We start from the raw sequence: 20056 nt of genomic DNA on the forward strand, positions 1-20056 counted from the left end.
TTGTAATGTGCAAAAACACTTCTGGCCATTATTCAACGCCGTAACTCAGGAGAAGAAGGGGAGAAATTTATGTAGATATTTAATTGGTGTCACTGATCTTGGGTGTCCACCTTGAAACTGTGCTGATTGTTTAGATCTTCTGTGCTGCTGAGTTGAAGATGTGTGTGAAACATCCATGTTTTCACAGACATGGTTGTAAACTGTAAGTGCAACGTGAGTGGTTTGCAGAGGCATACAACCACAAGGCAGGAATTGTGGTTTTGACAATTTAGAATGAAGTAATTGCACCTTTTTGTGGAGAAACCACATGAGACATAAAGTAATACTCCAAGTGGGGTATTTTAAAGTCTTAAAAAGGACTGGATATCCCAATATGAAATACATTAACATCACGCCTCTTTGAATTTGGCTTCAAACAACAAGTATTTGATGAGTACCTGCCACTGCAAAATTCATGGTGGTGGTGTAAGGTGTATCTTCTTCACCACTTCATATGACATGTTAAGATGTTTCTTGCATACATGTGCTCATCAAGCCACAATTTCCTGATGTTATAGGAAATGTACAGTTGTTTTGTGACTTATAATGTGTATCTACACACAACTCTGCCCAGACAGCAGCTCACCCACACAGGGGATCAACGCCATGAATTCCTTTTTAGAGCCCAAGATATCACACAAAGCTGCAAGACTCCTGGATGCCATTGTTGAAATGTTTGTGAACTGATTTGTAATTATTTTTGTATCATAATTTTTTGCCTCCACTATGTGGTGGTCCTACCTTTACTACAGTAAATGTTTTGAATACATCCTTCATCACAGTAATTAAAATAAATACTGCCAGTAAAGGTTCATTGAGTGGCTTTGATTAACAGGGGAGCAGTGATTGAAAATGTGAAAATATGTTCATAGAATGAAAAACTTAAACATTTTTCTGTTAGATTGCATGTATTTATGGGTATGAGTGACAGATCAGAGGGGGTTATCACAGAAAAACATTAGCATACAAAATGTAGGCCTATGTAACAGCTTCATGTGATTGGATCAAGATTCCATCCGTTCTTCCAACAGGTCAAAGTCTCTCCCCCTCTCTTGCCCCTGGGCTGTTTGCTTTGGTTACATCAGCACACAGAGAAGTGAATATATGCATCCAGGAGGGAGACTTGATGTAAGGTTTGTGGCAGGCAGTGAAAATGTATGCCTGAAGACAAAAAAGCTGTGTGGAATACGTACTGGGAGGCACAGACAGAAAGCTCAACACATTCTTGTCCCATCTCGTCAAATACCACCGCTTTGGCTGGAAAGCTTGAGAGAAACAACATAAGAGCCATCTACAGGATGAAGAAGTGTGCTGCTGCTGCTGTTGTGTTGCTGGGTCTTCTCTCACTGGGACAGTCTGCTCCTCTGAGCAGCTGTGACAGTCTGGTCAAACCTATAACTGTCAGTCATGACGACGTAAGTGCTTTACTTTGCATCTTGAGTATCTGTTTAATTTCAACCAGATTCTTTGCCAGCGTTAAACTGAACATTTCTGGTTTCCTCAGATAAAATTGATACATAGTTATACTGCACAAGTAAACAACCTCTGCTGTCTTACACAATAAAATTAAGCCTTTCCAAAGTCTGACATGAATGACAATTCACAATTCGTCTGTCCTTTTCACACCAAATTTTATATAATACATTATGTGCTCTTTATGGGCCTGTGACCTTCTTTTTGGGTCCCACAAATTTCTGGTTACAGCTCCTTAAAGGGATAGTTCACCCCAAAATCAGAAATACATATTATCAATATATCTCACCTGTAGTGCATTTATTAATTTAGATTGTTTTGGTGAAAGTTGCTGAGTGTGGGAGATATCGGCTGTCGAGATGTCTGCCTTCTCTCCAGTGTAATGGAACGAGATGGCACGTGGCATGTGGTGCTCAAAGTCCCAAAAACAATACAATCATAAAACGAAAGAAAAATAAATCATGACCTGGGGTCCGTTTCACAAAGCAGGTTCAACAAACTCTGAGTCTAATCCTGAACTCTTAGTTGATCTACTCTGAGATAGGAAACTCTGAGTTTCCGGTTCCAGAACAGCTGATTTGAATCAGTTTAATCAACTCAGAGTAGTTTCACCTGGAGTTAAGCGCGTGCACCACAACTATAAAAAGCCAGCATCAATGGAGCCCCGATTTGACGAGTCACCATGGCAACGGGGAAGAGGAGGGCTGCGTTTTTCACCCCACTAGAATTATAAATCTTAATGCGCTCATACGGCGAGTTTGCACACGTTTTCAAAAAGAAGTGCAACATCGCTGCAGCTGCAAAAGAGAGGGAGACGGCGTGGGAGAATGCATAAGTTTAAATGTAGTCCTTTGCAATCACAATAATATTACAGGGGAAAACTGCTTGAATGGTAGCCTATTAATTTATTTCATTTAGGTGCAATCCCACGGGAGAGAAGCGCACTTGGCAGCAGTTTAGGATGAAATATAAAAACATTGTTCAAACAGGTAAGGCTCAGCATAATCTCATGGGGGTACCTCATTCTGATCATGTTTTACATTGTAAAGTAAATATTAAGTGGCTGTTTGACTGTGCAGTTGTTTTATCCCCAACATAATGCTGTTTTCACACACATAAATGTCTTCTCATCTATATCATGTTCTGTTAAATAATTAAGCCTATTTAAACTAACACAGACTTCTACTCAGCCAACAGAAAGAAGGCAGATGCCCATAAAACGAGCACACTTTTCTGACCGCCCTGCATACAGTTGCCTTACTCAAGTGCTCAGCATCTCCGACACTGTACAAAAAACTTCGTTTTGCAAAGAAACGCAGCGCAACACACAATATCTGCTGGATGTGAAAGCATGTCTACGATTGGTAATGTTGCAAATGTAAGGACGGATTAGGTTGTGTATGTAGATGATGGACTGTAACGTGAAACGGTACCGCTCAAAAAGATAATTGTGTGGAAATGCTAGAACATCTATGCGCGGTCTGATAACCATCTCCCGACGAATAGGCCTATTTAATTCTCTGCGCAGTAATGCTGCACCTTCATCCACAGGATCGTTATCAAAAGGACATGCCATGTTAGTGAAAAAAGTCGCCACCTACTGTGCCTAATGGACTTCTAATATACTGACTCTGATTTTTTTAAATTACAGACGGCAGAACTAGGCTACGCCAAAACTCGCCTGCTGACTGAATGAATGAGGAAATCAAATGGAGTGTGTGGCTCTGAAAGAGGGCGGAGACAGAGAGAAACTCGAGGTTCATTGACAAAAACCTGGTCCCGACCAGGTTAGGTTTATAGAGTCTGTTACTACGGTAACTGACCGAGAGCTTAAGTTACCTCTCTCTCTGAAACAGGCTAGAGTTACCCCTCTTTCTCTGGTTTGAGTTACCTCCCTTTTTGAAATGGAAAACTCAGTTTCCCTCATTTCAGGGTTAACAGACTCTGAGTTTTCACTAAACCTGCTTTGTGAAACGGACCCCTGGTTACTCAAGATAATCCACAGACCTTGTTGTGAGCAGTTTCATGTAGGAACTATTCTTGCTACCGACCTACACCTTACCAACCAAATCCCTGCGCAGAAGGAAGCGTGCATCTACTCATGGACAAGAGGCTCATGCTCATGACAGCATGCGATGTAAACATTAATAACGTGCTCATCAGCTGAGCCTTATTAGCTATCTCAGTGGTGCTTGGTGAGCTAGCAGCAGGTGCACTATTTAATATGGGACAAATTATAATGAAAACAGAAATGTCATTTAAAGAAAGTGGCATTAATATATGGGTAAATATTGCTTTACCATTCAATATTAATTGGCATCTGTAATTTCCTGTATTGCACAACAACCAGCTGACCTGTTGTGCTCTGACTAATGGACTTATGCTACATTATGCTATAGCACACACTGTCTCCACTCTCCTGATAATGAGTACAAAAATTATTGTTCTTTCAAGAAGATTTCTTATTGAATATTAGGAAATTATTCAGACCTCAAATTACAGACATCTAACACAAAGCTTTACCAAATTTTAATAGGGCAGCATGTTAATGTTAATATGATATTGATTTTATAGTTCAAACATATTTAATGTAGTATATCAAACAAATACACTTCTCAAGTGTACCCCAAGAAGGGCCCGGCCCCAGAGGTTGATAAATGTTAATATTCTGTGATCTGTCTGTGTGCTCCAGATGTTAGGAAAGTGGGTGTACATCGGAGGGAGCTCTGACCTCCCAGGAAGCCGCTCCCTGGGCCGTCTGCTCAGTAGTGTCTGGCTGAACATCACTGCAACCACCCAGAACAACATCCTCAATATCATCCAGGCTCAGAGAACGTAAATCCCCACCCACACTAACACAACACACAGCTGGAAGCCACATGTTTCTGCTGTTAGGCAGAGTAGGTATTAGTCATCTCCAACCAATTAGGGCTCCACAGGTTCCAGTTAATGTGTTTTCAATTAAAGTTGCTTTGACTTATCATAATGAAGTAAATGTGGATTTAACAGTGTAATGGCTCTAGAATAATGACACCATCAGCATATAGCCTATAAACCCCACTTTCACTATACAGATCTGTCTGACACTGGGGAAAATGAAGGATCCATTTACAGCACAAAGGAAGTGCGTCAACTACTGCACAACCAAAACAGGAAGGTCGCGCTTTTGTTTTCCCTGGTAGAGCTATCGGTAGATCTCGCAATGTTAGTTCTTTGCAGTAACTATTCCCACTAGGGAAAATGATGGACGTTAATGGATGGATTATAAGACAGGTGGGAAGCTGGGTACAGATATTTTAAAGGCCGACCACCTCTCCTACACAGGAGCAAGACACACAGACTATGTTTTTTTGGGTCATTTTTTTGTCTCCTTGGGGTTTTGTGTCTTTTTGTAGTTGTTTTTTGTCTCTTTAAAGTTTTATTTTGTTGTTTTTAGTTGTTTTGTGTCACTTTGTAATTGTTTTGTGTCTCTTTGTAATTGTTTTGTGTCTCTTTGTGGCTGTTTTGCCCATTTTTATAGTTATTCAGTGTCTCATTGCAGTTCCTTTGCATCTCTTTGTGGTGTTTTTGTGGTCATTTTGAGTCTCTTCCTAGTCTGTGCATGTTAATTTGAGTGACATGTTGAAGTTGAAGCCAGGGGGCCCACTGACACTTTGGGCCCTTGGGCCTCTGCTCAACAGGCCCTTTCAGTATTCCATCCATGTGGACAGTGATACAACAATTAAAGTAACTCTGGAGACTGTGGTAGTTGCTAGGCACTGAGGAAAACAGAAAGCGATCTGTTTAACAATAATACCACTTGGAAATGCTGGGGGAAGATGAAAAACTTTTTGTTTCCACTCCAAGGTCTAGGCTACTTATTTACCTTTAATAGGCTAATCAACAATTAGCAGGCACAGGTAACACAGTGCAATCCTTAAAAGATGGTGTCCCTGTCCAAAAAATGTAATACTTTGATGTGATGTCAACATCACATTTACTATTAATCTCTCAGTAAAATTTACAATAAATGTAAATATATATAAACCTGCATGAAGTGATTTTTGGTCACTTGGGGGCAGTGCAAACAAGCTGTAAACATAACTTTAACATCGTGTCAGCTTATCAAGTTGCAATGGAGAACTTGTAAGCAAACAGTTGCATATTTACACATCCACAGGGAAACTCTAGGGTGATAATACTCTGTGGGTTCATCACTACAAGCGGCACCATTCACATACTTAAAGTCATTTGATCCATTGTAATATAAAAATATTGATTACAGGAGCTTTAATTACGTCAAATTTAACACATGGGGTGCAGTAGTTTATGTATAGTTGTTTCATTCTGCTGGCTTACTAAAGAATCTGTCATTATATTATGTTCTGATGCAGCCTTCATTTTTTTCTTTACAGATATGGCAAATGTTCCAGCCTTACATATAATGTGACCTTTGAAAACAGCACAATAATAATTGGTGAGTGAAGAGGAGCCACAATGTATCGGAGATGAATGCAAACCTGCATTCACACACTTGCATAATTTCCTACGATATCCTGTTTGTGAGTGTGTGTCTGTGTGTATTTTTTTCACAGAGCAACCTTTTTACCTCAAGGAAGTCTATCTGAAGACTGACTGCTCCGACTGCCTGGTTGTCTATGAAGAAATTATCTCTGGCAAAGAGACATTCACAACTCTTTTGCTTTTTAGTAAGTAACACTCACTTACCAGTCCTAAAACACTGAAGTGGCCCTTATGTAACACAGTAAAGCACATGACTATGTTTCTGATTAAATGTTTCTGACTCTTTTATTTCCAGGCAGGAGACAGAGTGTCTCACCTGCTGATGTGGAGATGTTCAAGAAACAAGCAGAGTGTCTCCAAATGCCATCGCCCATAATGACAGACACAAATTCAGGTGAGGATTTCAAGTATTTACAGTATCTCCACATACTGTGCCTCTATAATGCCATACAGAGCAGTTTGTTTTGTGACTTATATTTAATGTGTATGTACACAGAACTCTGCCCAGAAGACAGCTCACCAGCAGAGGGGATCGGCACCTTCAACTTCTTTTTAGAGGCCAAGATGGCACATCGAGTCGCAAGACTCCTGGATGCTTTTGTTGATATGTTTGTGAACTGATTAATAGATTTCTCATTTTGTATCAGAAAGCATGGATTGTTTCCCCCTGAAATACATAATAAATTGAGAAAATGTTAAAAAAAATTATGATGGAGGAACTTCCCTGTTTTATCTTACTATATAATGATGAAAATTCTGTCTGTCTGTGTGTCTGTTCCATGTTTTTCTCCTCACTGACCTGGTCAATCCATGTGAAATTTGGCACAGTGGTAGAGGGTCATGGGAGGAAATATATGGCATCAATTGGCCAAAGGGGGGCGCTATAGCAACCGATTGAAATTGCAAACTTTGAATGGGCATATCTCATGCCCCATATGTCGTAGAGACATGAAACTTTGCACAGAGATGCCTCTCCTCATGAGGAACAAATTTGCCTGAAGAACCCATAACTTCCGGTTATATAGATTTTCCATCATTTTGAATTTTTTGAAAAACACTTAAAATTGATCTCTTCCTAGGAAGTTTGACCAATCTGCATGAAACTCTGTGAACATAATCTAGGGACCAATATCTAAAGTTCCCTCTTGGCAAAAGTTGGAAAACTTACTAAAACTGAGCTTCTATAAGGCAATGCATATTGTGGAGGGCGTGGCTCATCACATAAAGGTGTATAACATCTCAAGGGTTTCACCGATCACCACGCAACTTTGTAGGCATATGACCACACATAATCTGAGGGGACCCCTCCATTATTGACCCCATCAAACAAAATGGGGGCGCTAGAGAGCTAATTTCTTATCTAGGCCTAACCGCCATATCGACTTTTACTAAACTTGGACATAGATATGTAGAACAGGACGCCTCAAGGTGACTGGAGAAATTGAACTCTAATTGGCAACTGGGTGGCGCTATAACAACACAAAAAATGCTTAAAAATGACTAAAATGCGACCGATCACTGTGGCTCCCCCTGTGGCTGAATGTTTGTTTTTCTAATTTTTGGTATGACTAAGTCATGGTATGGTATGCTGTACTCAATGGGTATGGACTTGTTATTATTATAATTAGTGGTAGTAGTTGGAGCATCCTTATTGTATTTTACTGTAACACTGCATTTGGCTACGTATGTTCTAGGACAACTAGGGTAGAGGAGCATATCATATTGGTCTTGCAACAAGCAACCAGCACTGGACGAACATAGGAGAAAAGTCCTCAGACCCTCTGACCACAGGAACTGCCCCCCAAAAGACAAGCATAAGGCCAGCTGTCATAGATGCCAATTGATCAGAGAGTCACACACAGCTGTTTGAAACTTTCAGTGTAAGAAAAACTGCAGTTGGGGCCCATTAGCAGCTGTCGTCGAAAGCCGTGTACGCCACAAAAACAAAAAAACTGCAGCAGAATACTAAAAGACTACTTAAAGGGGCAGTTAACCCCAAAATCAAAAATAGGCTTCATATTTTCCCTCTTACCTGTAGTGCTATTTAACAGTCTAGATTGTTTTGGTGTGACTTGCAGGGTGTTGGAGATATCGCCCGTACAGATGTCGGCCCTCTTTTAAATGTAAAGGAACCAGATGGCACTCGACTTGCTCAAAGTCCCAAAAAAACAAAAAAACAAAATTGAAATTCTCAACAGCGGTATCTCTTTCTTAAAATCATGTTGCCTGGGTCCAGATTCTGCCCACTCCACCTCAAATTGACTGATTCTTATGGCTTCCTGAAATGAAACAGCTGATTTTTGGTAAAGAAAAAAAGAGTGCAGCATGGAGTCTCAATTAGCCAGTTGCCGCCATGGCAAGACTTACACAGTTGTCAAGCTGTTGTTGACTTCATCGCTGCAATGTTTACTTTGCAGGGACGACCCACATGCGTGCGCGCGCACACACACACACACACACACACACACACACACTCACTAACCACGGCAGCGGCCAAAATCACCCATTTAGCTCATGTTTGCTTGGTCATAAAATGTACAGCCGGTCTTGTGATGAACCGGTCGGAATGTTCGCTCACGTTTTCTGGGGTTAATGTTAGCAAATAAATTAAAAAACAAGTTCTACCAAAACAACCCACACTGCCACCCCACCCCCGTATCGTATCAAGCTAACGTTAGCTAACTACCGACTAACCAGATAATATTAGCTAATTGACAAGCACTTACTGGGCAGAATGGCTCTTCAAATGACGAACAAAGTTTGAAGTTGTCTCCTGGCTGTCCAAGATGTTTATGCCGCATGTCTTGCACTGTGCTGTTCGTCTTTTGCCGTAATAATGGTAATTCTGAAAGCCGAAGACGATGACACTCGGTACCCCTCCCACTGACATGTTGATGCCTATCTGATATAAGAGGGCCTGTTTCTCCAATAAACACGTAAGGTAAGTAGAAAGGGCATGACTGATTGACAGGGTAGTGATCCAATCATGACAACGCCATTCTCAGCATGTGCTCCTACCGGGTAATCAACATTATTTTTTAAATTAATTTATTAATTTTATATTCTAACTGAAAACATGATGTGAATAACACTCGAGTCATTCAAGTCATCATGTCTCAAGTCAAGTCAAGTCCCGAGTCTTTAACTTCCAAGTCCGAGTCAAGTCTCAAGTCTTTTATTTTTTTCTTTTAAGTCACAAGTCATCAAAACAGCGACTCGAGTCGACTTGAGTCCAAGTCACAATGACTCGAGTCCCCATCTCTGCATTTAATTCACACCCACCCTCAGCCGGTACTAGCACCAGAAATTTTGTTCTTTTCTTGGGCAATTACACTTTAACATTTTATTTAAGCTTTCTCATTTGATCACTGTGTCAGACTTTGCATATACTGTATAGATTTGTACCCAACTCAGAACTGTCTCTATCAAATCAGATTTGGCTGTTCAGTACGACTATTCGATGATTACTCTTTTTTCCATGAGGAGTTTTTAAAGTTTGAACGAGGCTCAGCAGGACGTTCAGTGTGACAGCGGTATTCACATTACATAGTAAACAAGCTAATTGGGCTGTCATGATCAGAAATGTGCAACATTTTTTGATGACACAAGATATCGAACAAAAAACAGACACTGTGTCGTATTAAGCTGCTATGAGCTGTAAATTCACCACTTCTAAGCAGGAGAGAGAAGATAATGCTACCTCATGGTGCAGAGTTTCCCCTCCTCAGGGACGCTGCATGTGTCTGCAGCTGTCTGTACTAAAGAGTAGTGTGAAAGTCGCAAGCTCTCACTCTGCAGCAAAATATGGGGATCAAATCATCCCCAGAGGTACACTGCACAACACAAGACAGAAAAAACCAAGACTGCTCAACTTGAGGCAATCTCAGTCGACCAAAGGATCTCTGACTGATGATTTGAATCTCCCACTAGATTTATATATTTGTTATAAATGTATGTTCTTTATCATATGGTTGCCTTGTGCATCATATCTTTTTGGTCGTGATCCTTTGTACATGCTGACATTTTACATATGAAATCACGTGAGATTCAGCATTTTCAGTTGAGGAAATATACATCAAACTTTAACCAGGTCAAGCAAAAGACCCTGGGAAGGAACATTCATGGTGTTAGATGGTAATAAATAAATACTGACCCCTAAGCCAAATCAGTTTCTATCAGTTTTACCTCAGATGCCTGAAGAAATTGTGGGTATCACCCTAAATACTGATATGAAAACAGCACCAAACAGGACCGCAAGGCCCTGCAAAGAGTGGTTCATTCAGCTGAGCCCCCTGCTCTACCCTTCATAAAGCATATTTACACCAGGCGCTGCAAAAATAAGGTCAGGAGAATCCCAGAGGATTCCAACCACCTGGATAACAGCTTTTTTTCTCCCTGTTGAGATCAGGAAGAAGGTACCGGTTACACCAGGCCAGCAATGAGGGGCTCAGGGAGAGCTTCTACCCTTAGGCCACAGTGATCCTAAATAAAGACACTGCCTAAATTATTATGAACAACAATGCAATTGGACTTCCTTCAAAATTTAATCCCTGTTAATTTCTCAATATTTGTTATTCTCTGAACCTTTGTTCCTGTACATACTACATTTTGGGGTTATTTTAGAGTAGGCACCTGACATCAACACTTCTGGCATTTCTCCAGTTTTGGAGACCTTATTTGGCTGTTTGAATAGACACCTATAAATTATTAACTTTATCGACCTATCAACCAGATTTCAACTCGTGTAAACAGCTCAGAACTGCAGATGGAATAGGCTTCTGCACATGAATGCACTATTTTTACTTTGAAGCAGACACAGTCCACTTAAAGTTAACCATCAATGCAATAGGGAAAGACACACCGATTTAGGATCTCTGTGTAAATAGACGTGGCGAGCTATGATGAAGTTCATTTATGTCGCTGTGGCTGTGCTCAGTCTTATGTCCATTGGGCAGTCAGCTCCTGTGAGCAGCTGTGAGAGTCTGATCCAGACTACTGAAATCAGTGGAACAGAGCAGGTAAGACACCCTCTAATCTCACTCAACACCTGTCTCTCACAATCTCTCTTTGTGAATGCTGGATCTTTTTTGTTTCATTGAGCAAAAAAATAATAAATTATGAAAATAACAAAAACATGCACCACCTATTTCTCATGTCATGTAACTGAGGGGGGCACCGTCTGTTTCAGCTGCTTGGGAAGTGGATGGCCATAGCAGAAAGCACAAACTTGCCAGCATCCAAAATCCTGACGAAGATGTTCGTGGAGACTGTTTGGAGCAAAATCACAGCTGCTAACGAGAGTGATGCCATCACTGTTCAACAGTATCAAAAAGTGTAATTTCAAGTCTGAATTCAATTTGGGTTATTTTGAAGCATAAGTGGTGTACAGATTGTCCAGTGATGTTCTTTCCAACTTCTAAGTGTTGAAAATGTCTTCATATGACAGATTAGGCCGCTGCTTCACTGTCACCGTTAAGATGACCTTGGCAAACAGCACTCTCTCTATGGGTGAGTAGTGTTAATTAAACATGCTGTGCAAACATGTGACTGACCTTGTACCTGCACAAACAAATTTAGACTTTGTGTCCAACATTGCAACAGCACACTGTGTTTGTGTTGATGTGTGTTCATGTATGTGTGTATCACCAGTGGAACCTTACGTTGCTTCTGAGGTCATGCTGAATACGAGGTGCCCTGACTGCCTTGTTCTCTACTCGAAGTACACCCTTGATGCAAATACATACAGAGGTCTCCAGCTTCTGAGTAAGACTTGACATACAAACTGAAAAAATAAATGTAGAAGAAATGTCATCACTTTTACAGTCAAAAGAATTCACAAGATGTTCTCGTTGAAATGGACCAGCACTGAGATCAGTGTTTACACTAAAGCAATCGGCCGAAAGAGACTGTGGTTCACAATGATTTTAGAACAGCTAAGGGGTGTTGTTAGGCACGACATGGAGTAATACTGTAATTGAAATGCAGTCACAACTGTGTGTTTACAGAATGTTTCACAGTGGTTTTGAACTGAGCTCAGCCAGTCATAATCAATTACTGGAACTGTCTGTATCACAGTATTATGATACAAAACGTTTTCTGGAAACTCGGTTGAGATTATTTAGATAAAACAAGCAGACATTTTATAATCCAGTGAATTAAATAAATAACAAATCAAGATATTTAATCACACTGATGCAAGAACTCCTGTAAGTACAATAATGTCATTAAACAATGGTGGCCTAATTCAACCTTAGATATTAAGCTACAAAATCTCTCCACAAGTCTTTTAAGGCCCTGACACATCAAGCCGACAGTCAGCCGTCGGTTAGCATCTGTCACCCTAGTCTTTGCAGTGTGTCCTGCACTGTATTGTACTTGAATATTTCTATTTTATGGTACTTTATTCTTATTTTACTATAGTTGTACTTTTTACTCCACTACATTTATGTGACAATATTTGATGCTCTAAGCAATGGTCGTGGTATAAAAAGCAAGAAAGTCCATGTATGGAGGTGGTGGACGGGACAGACAAACACAGGACTTTCCCCCAGGAGACCACTGTTTGTGTTCTGTGTGAAAACAAAAGTCATTGTTGACTTATTTTAATGTAATGTTAAGTATGCTACATAGATACATCACATAATTATGTTGTGTCATGTTACACCCATAGACTGTATAAAAATAATGGAGGCAGCCACTGTGACATCACCCACTGGTTTGTGGACTCCCGTTTTAAAGCCTTTTGGCTGTTACCATCTTGGGTAGCCAGAGGTGACAATATTTGGACAAGAGGTTGCAGCTGTAGAGAAGCAAAGAATGGATCTGACTCACAGACTATGGTGAAGCCTCGCAGACAGCCTGTTACTCAAAGCAGCCTGCCCTAAATTATGCAAAGCTTTAATAAAATGGAAACGGGTGAGTTATATAAAGATTCACCTGTCGCACAGTTGTCATAAATGTTCAAGTTAGCCATCAAGACGGTAACTGTTTTTGTACCAGGCTGTAAACATGTTTACTTCTGCTGTAAAGTTGGACATTTTAACATGGGGGTCTATGGGGAGTGACTCACTCTTGGAGCCAGCCTCGTGGCCATTAGAGGAACTGCAGTTTTGGGTACTTAGGTACTGTATTCCAAAATGTTTGCTGAATTTTCGAGTCCGGCTTCAGACTTCAGTGTTCGTTTGAATTTTCCCAGTGAGCAATTGGAGATTATGCCAACACCACATTAATGCAGGGTTAATAGGAAAACAAGACCAACAGTATACAGCCATGCCAGCAGGTCTGTAATGCTGTGCTTAGACACAACAGTGCTTTATGCTATGTAAAATTATATTATTTTTTAATTTACAAAGTATACATTATTTATACGTATCTTAAAATATTTGATTTCATTATATATTGAATAAAATAACATTGAGTCCATTTTCTTGTGTTTAAATCTCTGAAGTTACTTGACTGACCCTGCGTACACCCAGAGCACTGTATAGCTCCTTTGCATACACCTGTTTGTTTCTCAGGCAGGAGAAAAAGTGTGACTGCTGCTGAGCTGGCTGACTTTAAAAAGCAGGTCGAGTGTCTGAACTTACCAGCACCTGCTGTCCTGGACTCAGAAAAAGGTATGAACATTCACACATAATCAAGCTGCAAGGCCGTAAAACCAAAGCTACATATGTTATTCAGCAGTATGTCCCCTGAGGTTGTGAATATGCTCAGTTTTCACTTTTTTTTATGAAGAAATGTTGAATGCTTAATGTTTTATCCTCTGAGCTGTGAGTTAAAGTCTATGGGCTCTAGTTTTGCAGACTGGGTGCGGCAGAGGCGCAGCGCACCTGCGCTTTGCCAACTGGGTGTGGCCAGGCGGATTTTGCAAGTTTGACACGCCCTGCGCCCTGGCACAGCTACTCCTCTATCCCACCTCCGTCCCTCCTACCGGCGCAAGTCGGAAAGAGGGATGAGAGAAGGCGTGGAGTGGGTTTTACACACATCACACCAATCAAATGAGCCCCTCTCCTCGCCCTTAAATGCGCTGCACGAAGGCGTAATGAGAGTTTACTCAATTCGCCATGGCAGAAGAGAGCGGCGGCGTCAGACGGCCAAACTTCTCCCAGGAGGAAACTGATGTCTTGGTCCGGGAGGTCCAAGCTCACAGTGTCCGAATATACGGAACTGCGAGCAGACCTCCACGGGCTGATGATGCAAAGGTAGCCTGGGAGGAGGTCACCACAATTGTAAATCAATGTTGCATTTCTCTTGTGCGCATGCGCGCTCTCTCTTTCTCTCTCGCAGTCTCACTCTGTTTCTTTTCTTTTGACTTTTCTAAGATGACAGATGCTGAATATATACTCCCTATCTGATGCTGTGGCTGTTTGTGGTTGGCTGAGAGGGATGTGAACTCATTAGTTTGCAGCTGTGTTAATCAAATCAGGTTGGAATTCCATTATGCGTGCCAAACGTACCAAACGGTGCCAATCCCCTTTGATCTGACATCAGATGTGACGGGACAGTCGATAGAGAGATACATTTATGTGCTGATTGCAGATAGTTGCACTGAATAGTGTTTTTGTGGGTATTTATGTTATTATTAATGTGCCTGACATTCTGGAAACCTGCCTGTGAGGTTTTGGTGACGTGTGCGCACTGTCCGCCGGTCAGCCAAACTTCGGCTTACACTGGCTGCGCTCCGCCTGCGCTGACAGTAGACCTGGTTTCAGCTGGCGAGCTTTTGGCGCACCTTCTGCGAAGCCTTTTGGCCGAAACTGTCGCCGCGCCAAGCTGGATCTGTCAACACCTCCCCCTGCTGCGCTGCCACACCCATCTCAGCGCACCTCGGTCTGCCAAACTACCAAACAGAGCGCACCTCAGGTTGCGCTGCTCGAAACTAGCTCTGCGCGGGGTTCGCACCCTGCGCCACCCTGCGCTGCGCCGGGAAACTAGAGCCCTATGTCTCTGCCTTTATTCTGTTCAGCAGCTACAATGGTCGAAAGGCTGTGCATTCATGAATCCTTCTACCCTGGAATAAATACTATTAATTCACAATTGCTTACCTCATAGGTTTTTGCCCAGATGAGTCTGCCTCCCCAGGGACAGAAACCACTGATCTAACCAGTGCCATGAAAAGCATAAATCCTCAGATTTTCAGCATGATTGAGAGAATCACTGACACTGAAGGTGGAATGCAGATGCTTTCCGATATTATCACCAGTAGCCTTACTGAAACAGACGACTATTAACATCTTCAAGAATGTGATGACATGCTCACATAATGAAGAGGCCATGTTGTCTGCAGAGAATTCAGCCAATAAAAATAATAATCACAAAGTATGACTGTTGTTCTTCTGTCTTTTACTATTTGTTTTAGAGTAATTATCAACAAAGTCATTTAGATTTCTTCTATTTTTCTGTATTGTAACTGACAGGTAAAATCGTATCTTTGTATTGTATTCTGAAATTGAACTCCCAGTTACCAAAAGGGGCCCCCGTTCAATTTGCATAATTCATCACCAGGAAAGTATTAAAGGTCCAGTGTGTAGGATTTAGGGTGAAATATTGGCAGAAGTGGAATATAATATAATATAATGAGTATATTTTCTTTAATGTAGTCATCTTGAAATAGGAATCTGCCAGTTTTTGTTACCTTAGCCCTTTCATGCATGAATTATTATAACATCAGTCAAGATTTTTTTCTCCAGTGTTTTATTCATCTTTAGGCAGGAAAAAAATAATTATGAAGTTCATTTTTTAAAACATGCATTTTTAAAGGAGTTTTTCACATGTCCACTCAGGTGGACAGCATGCGTTTAAAGTTTTTAACTGAAGAAATATAAACCAATGAAAAAAAAGATATATATATATATATATATATATATATATATATATATATGTATGTATATACATATATATATACACATATACCCATTTTCAGTGGGTGTTGGCATCCGCCAGGGTTGTCTCTTGTCACTGATTCTGTTTGTGATATTCATGGACAAGATCTCAAGGCACAGCTAGGGGGAGGAAGGGGTCCAGTTTGGTGACCTCAGAATTGCATCTCTGCTTTTTACAGATGATATGGTTCTGTTGGCTCCATCCCACCATGACCGTCAGCTGGCATTGGGCGGTTTGCAGCCTATTGTGAAGCGGTCAGGATGAGAGTCAGCAACCCCAAATCTGAGGCCATGGCTCTCTGCCGGAAACCAATGGATTGCCCCCTCTTGGTTGGGAGAGTTACTGCCTCAAGCAAGGGAGTTCAAATATCTCGGGGTGTTGTTCACAAGTGAGGGGTAAAATGGAGTGTGAGATGGATCGGCAGTTTGGTGCTGCTTCTGCAGTGATGCTGGCGCTGTACCGGATCGTCGTGGTGAAGAGGGAGCTGAGCCGGAAGGCAAAGTTTTTGATTTACTGGTCCATCTATGTCCCAACCCTCACCTATGGTCATGAGCTCTGGGTAGTGACTGAAAGAATGAGATAGTGGATACAAGCAGTGGAAATGACTTTTCTCCGTGGCTCAGCCTTAGAGATAGGGCAAGGAGCTCGGACATCTGGAGGGAGCTCAGAGTAGAGCTGCTGCTCCTTCACGTCAAAAGGGTTCAGTTGAGGTGGTTCGGGCATCTGATCAGGATGCCTCCTGGGCGACTCCCGCTGGTAGGAGGCCCTGTCCCTGCAACCTGGCTCTGGACAACCTGAATTAATGAATACCAGTCTCCTGGGTCAAAGTTGCGGTTTGTATACTATGTCCATTGCTCTGAATAACTTATAATGACACAGATGGGTTTACATTGGAATTGGTTGAAAGCCCGATGTGTTTCATGCAGACACACATCAGGATGTCGCTGTCATCATTATAGTGATGACAGGGACAATGTTCAAGCAACATATTTGGATGCCTTGGGTCTAAGATTGGCCACCCCCTCTGCCCCCTCATATAACCAGCTATAGCTTATGAGGCTATATGCTTATGGTTATATCTCCAAACTTTTTGTCATGATGGCAACAATAAGCTGCTGTAGGAAAGCAGGTGCCAACAATAGATTTAAACCCTGATCTTTGAGCATAGATTATATAAAATGTTGGCTGTAGTCACTGTGACATCACCCACTGGTTTGTGGACTCCCATTTTGAGGCCTCAAATTTGGCATTTTTGGCCGTTGCCATCTGGTTTTGTTTTTTTGGATGCAGAAGTGAGCATATTTGGACAAGAGGGTAGAGCTGTAGAGGAGTGAAAGGTGGATCTGACTGAGAGCATTCTGTCACTCAAAGCGACAAACCACTGATTATGTGTAACTTTAAGCCTTAATAAAATGTAAACAGGTGAGTTATAAAAAAATTCACCCCGCACAGTTGTCATGATTGTTGAAATTATCTATGTAAGCCAAAATCGTTTTTTGCTCTAGGCCGTAAATATGTTTATTTCTACTGCAGGGTCTATAAGGACTAGTCTGAGTGGGCAGAAGGTCGCTGCATAGATCAGCCTCTCATTGGGCGCAACAAGCCACCCGCTGAAGTCCCGCCCTACCACCTCCGGGTGTGTAGCAGTTTTCAAGTGCACCGTTGCTGTGGCACTGCCAAGAATGATTGTGATTGGTTGAAAGAAATAAAAACAGCCAGGGCGTTTTTTTCTCCAATCTTAAAGTGAGAGTCGGCGCAGCCAGACCTTTCTTTTCTTCGTCTGGTGAGCGAGACTAATAAGGACTGACTGGCTTTTGAAGCCTCGAGTGACCATTCAAGGAACTGCAGTTTTTGGCACTTCTGCTTTGGCTTCATTTTTCAGCCTCACAGATTGCCACTTGTCTTTGAGGCACATTGGGGAAATCCAAATTATTAGACTGAGCAAAGTGATGACCCTGATAATATCATTTAGGTTTGAATACAGGGGATTGAATTTTGTAAATTTAATGTTGATTTCTGTGAGTGAAAGCTTTAGCGTCCTTGATACAGCCGCAGCCAGCATGAACCTGAATCAAACCGACCAGCTAGGTGAGTACGGTAATTTATTATTGAAAATGCTGTGCAAATATTTTGTCTGGCATACTATGTTCAAACTTTGCTTCTAGCATTGCAACAGCACTGTGTGTGTGTGTGACCCATTAGTGCCCCTGCAGGCAAAAACACATGCGTGCAGCAGGGGCACTAATGGCTCTTCTCTTCCTGAGTAAGTTAATGTTCATTTGTGTGGCAGTTTTCAAAACTAATGTTATTAAGTATTCATAAACCATTATGAACTCCTCATTGTAAACACAGAAATGTATAGCTGCTTAAAAACAACATTAGAATGTGCTACAGGGTGTTATGAATAATTAATATATTGTTAATATTCTGTTTGTAAATACTAATTGGCAGGTTACAATAAAGTGTTACCAAGATTATGTTAAAATAGCTTTGGTGATGTCTGTTGAGACATAAACGAGTCAAGAGGCAGAACTATCACATACGAAGTCAACAGGAAGACACGATTAGATGCGAATTGATGCAAAGTGTAATAGAAAATGTTCCAACTTGAGCTACGAAAAAAAGTGTGTATTAAGTGCTTAAAGGAAAACTTAACCCCGTAAATGATCATATATCAATTACTCACATCGTGTTACATTGAATTCATAAATCAAACTTCTTGCATGATGCAAGGTGAATAAAGAATCCCAAAATTCTTCATCAACTGAGAAAACAAGGGGGACTGCGTTTAATGATAACAAAAAAATATCAAAACATTTATAAACTGTGACACAACTCCTGCAGTACAATCCAAGTCTCATTTATCCAGTCATATGCTCAGCACCTCCAATACACATTTCTTTTGTTACTAAAACTTAACAATTTAAAAGACCTCTGCATATTCACTCTCACACGTAGCCAGTAGCCCTATGTGTGTGAATGCCACACATATCTCCATGCTCAGGTGGTGTTAAATTTAAATGTGGGATATCTGAACAATTTAAATGATATACTGTGAAATTCAGTTATTCATATTTTTTTCATATTTTTCAGGCAGAGTGTCTTAATCTTCAACAACCTTTTAGCCTGAAACAGTAAGGAGGTATGGATATGCCTGCAGTATTTTGTACCTTAAATCATATAGAAGCTGAACTGTGGTAAGTATGCAGAATTATGTTAGAAATGATCTCCACAACATCTACTATAAGATTGATTGAATGCATTCACACTGTCCATGTCTTATAGATGTTTGCCCAGAGACTTACTCTACAGATCCAACATGCTTTTCCGTTGATGGAACGATGGCCAATCTTCTAAAATTAGCTGAGCAGATTACCAAAAGTGTAGGTGGATCAGACTATTTCCTAAAAAATGTCTCAGTTAGTTTCAAAAAAGGACTGACTCTACAGATTCTGTGTTTGAGAGAATTCTGTCAATAAAAAAGATATGACATGAATGGATATGCAGCATGACTGTAGCTTCAATTTGTGGAGGTGTCCTCCCTCCCACAGTTCTTTTGAAGAAAAAAAAAACACAAGCAAGTGGCTGCTCGTTTGGCTCAGTTGTCTGGCAGATCATCGCTCATTCAGCTGACAGCCAGTGGCAAACTTACGCTTTCATAGGGGCGTGGGCAAAAAAACATGAAAAGGGCAAAGGCACTTGGCTTGTGGTGCCCAAAGTGCCAGAAAACCCAAAACAAACATTTGATAAACTCAGCAGAAATACCACTTTCCAAATTACTGTACCTCAATGTAATCCACAGACCTTGCTGTGAGCAGTTTCATGTAGGAACTATTTTCTTTCTACCAAACTACACCTGCCAACAGAAACACTGCGCAGACAGAAGCATTTATCTACTTTGCATTATCTAAATGCACAGAGAACTGGATTCAATGTTGGAGGCAGGGCCCTGTTCAGTTCTATGAAAGTTGCTCAGTGGCACATGAAAATTACCCAGCTATTCTACATCACCAGGCCCAGAGTACCCAGAATGCAGAGACTTGGATAAATTGTTTACCTCCAGTTCAGCTGTATTTTTTGCTTTGTTGCTGTTAAGCAAATGATGCATGCTTGCATGCTAAACTGAGATGGAGATCATGGAAAACACCCTCTCTAAACA

The 20056-nt window shown here is 41.1% G+C and overlaps 1 protein-coding gene across 1 annotated transcript; it reads left to right on the forward strand.

Annotated features, from left to right (window-relative positions):
• The first annotated feature begins 1117 nt into the window (after nucleotides 1-1117).
• Nucleotides 1118-15333, forward strand: LOC117255739 (uncharacterized). Its single transcript, XM_033624892.2, has 12 exons — nucleotides 1118-1454; nucleotides 4205-4347; nucleotides 5907-5968; nucleotides 6087-6200; nucleotides 6311-6409; nucleotides 6512-6627; nucleotides 10902-11033; nucleotides 11204-11349; nucleotides 11462-11523; nucleotides 11665-11778; nucleotides 13533-13631; nucleotides 15067-15333. Exons 1-12 carry the CDS (start codon nucleotides 1197-1199, stop codon nucleotides 15243-15245), a joined length of 1524 nt encoding a protein of 507 aa, XP_033480783.2. The 5' UTR covers nucleotides 1118-1196; the 3' UTR covers nucleotides 15246-15333.
• Nucleotides 15334-20056: the final 4723 nt, after the last annotated feature.

This window comes from Epinephelus lanceolatus, chromosome 3, assembly GCF_041903045.1.
Source record: "Epinephelus lanceolatus isolate andai-2023 chromosome 3, ASM4190304v1, whole genome shotgun sequence".
NCBI lineage: Eukaryota > Metazoa > Chordata > Actinopteri > Perciformes > Serranidae > Epinephelus > Epinephelus lanceolatus.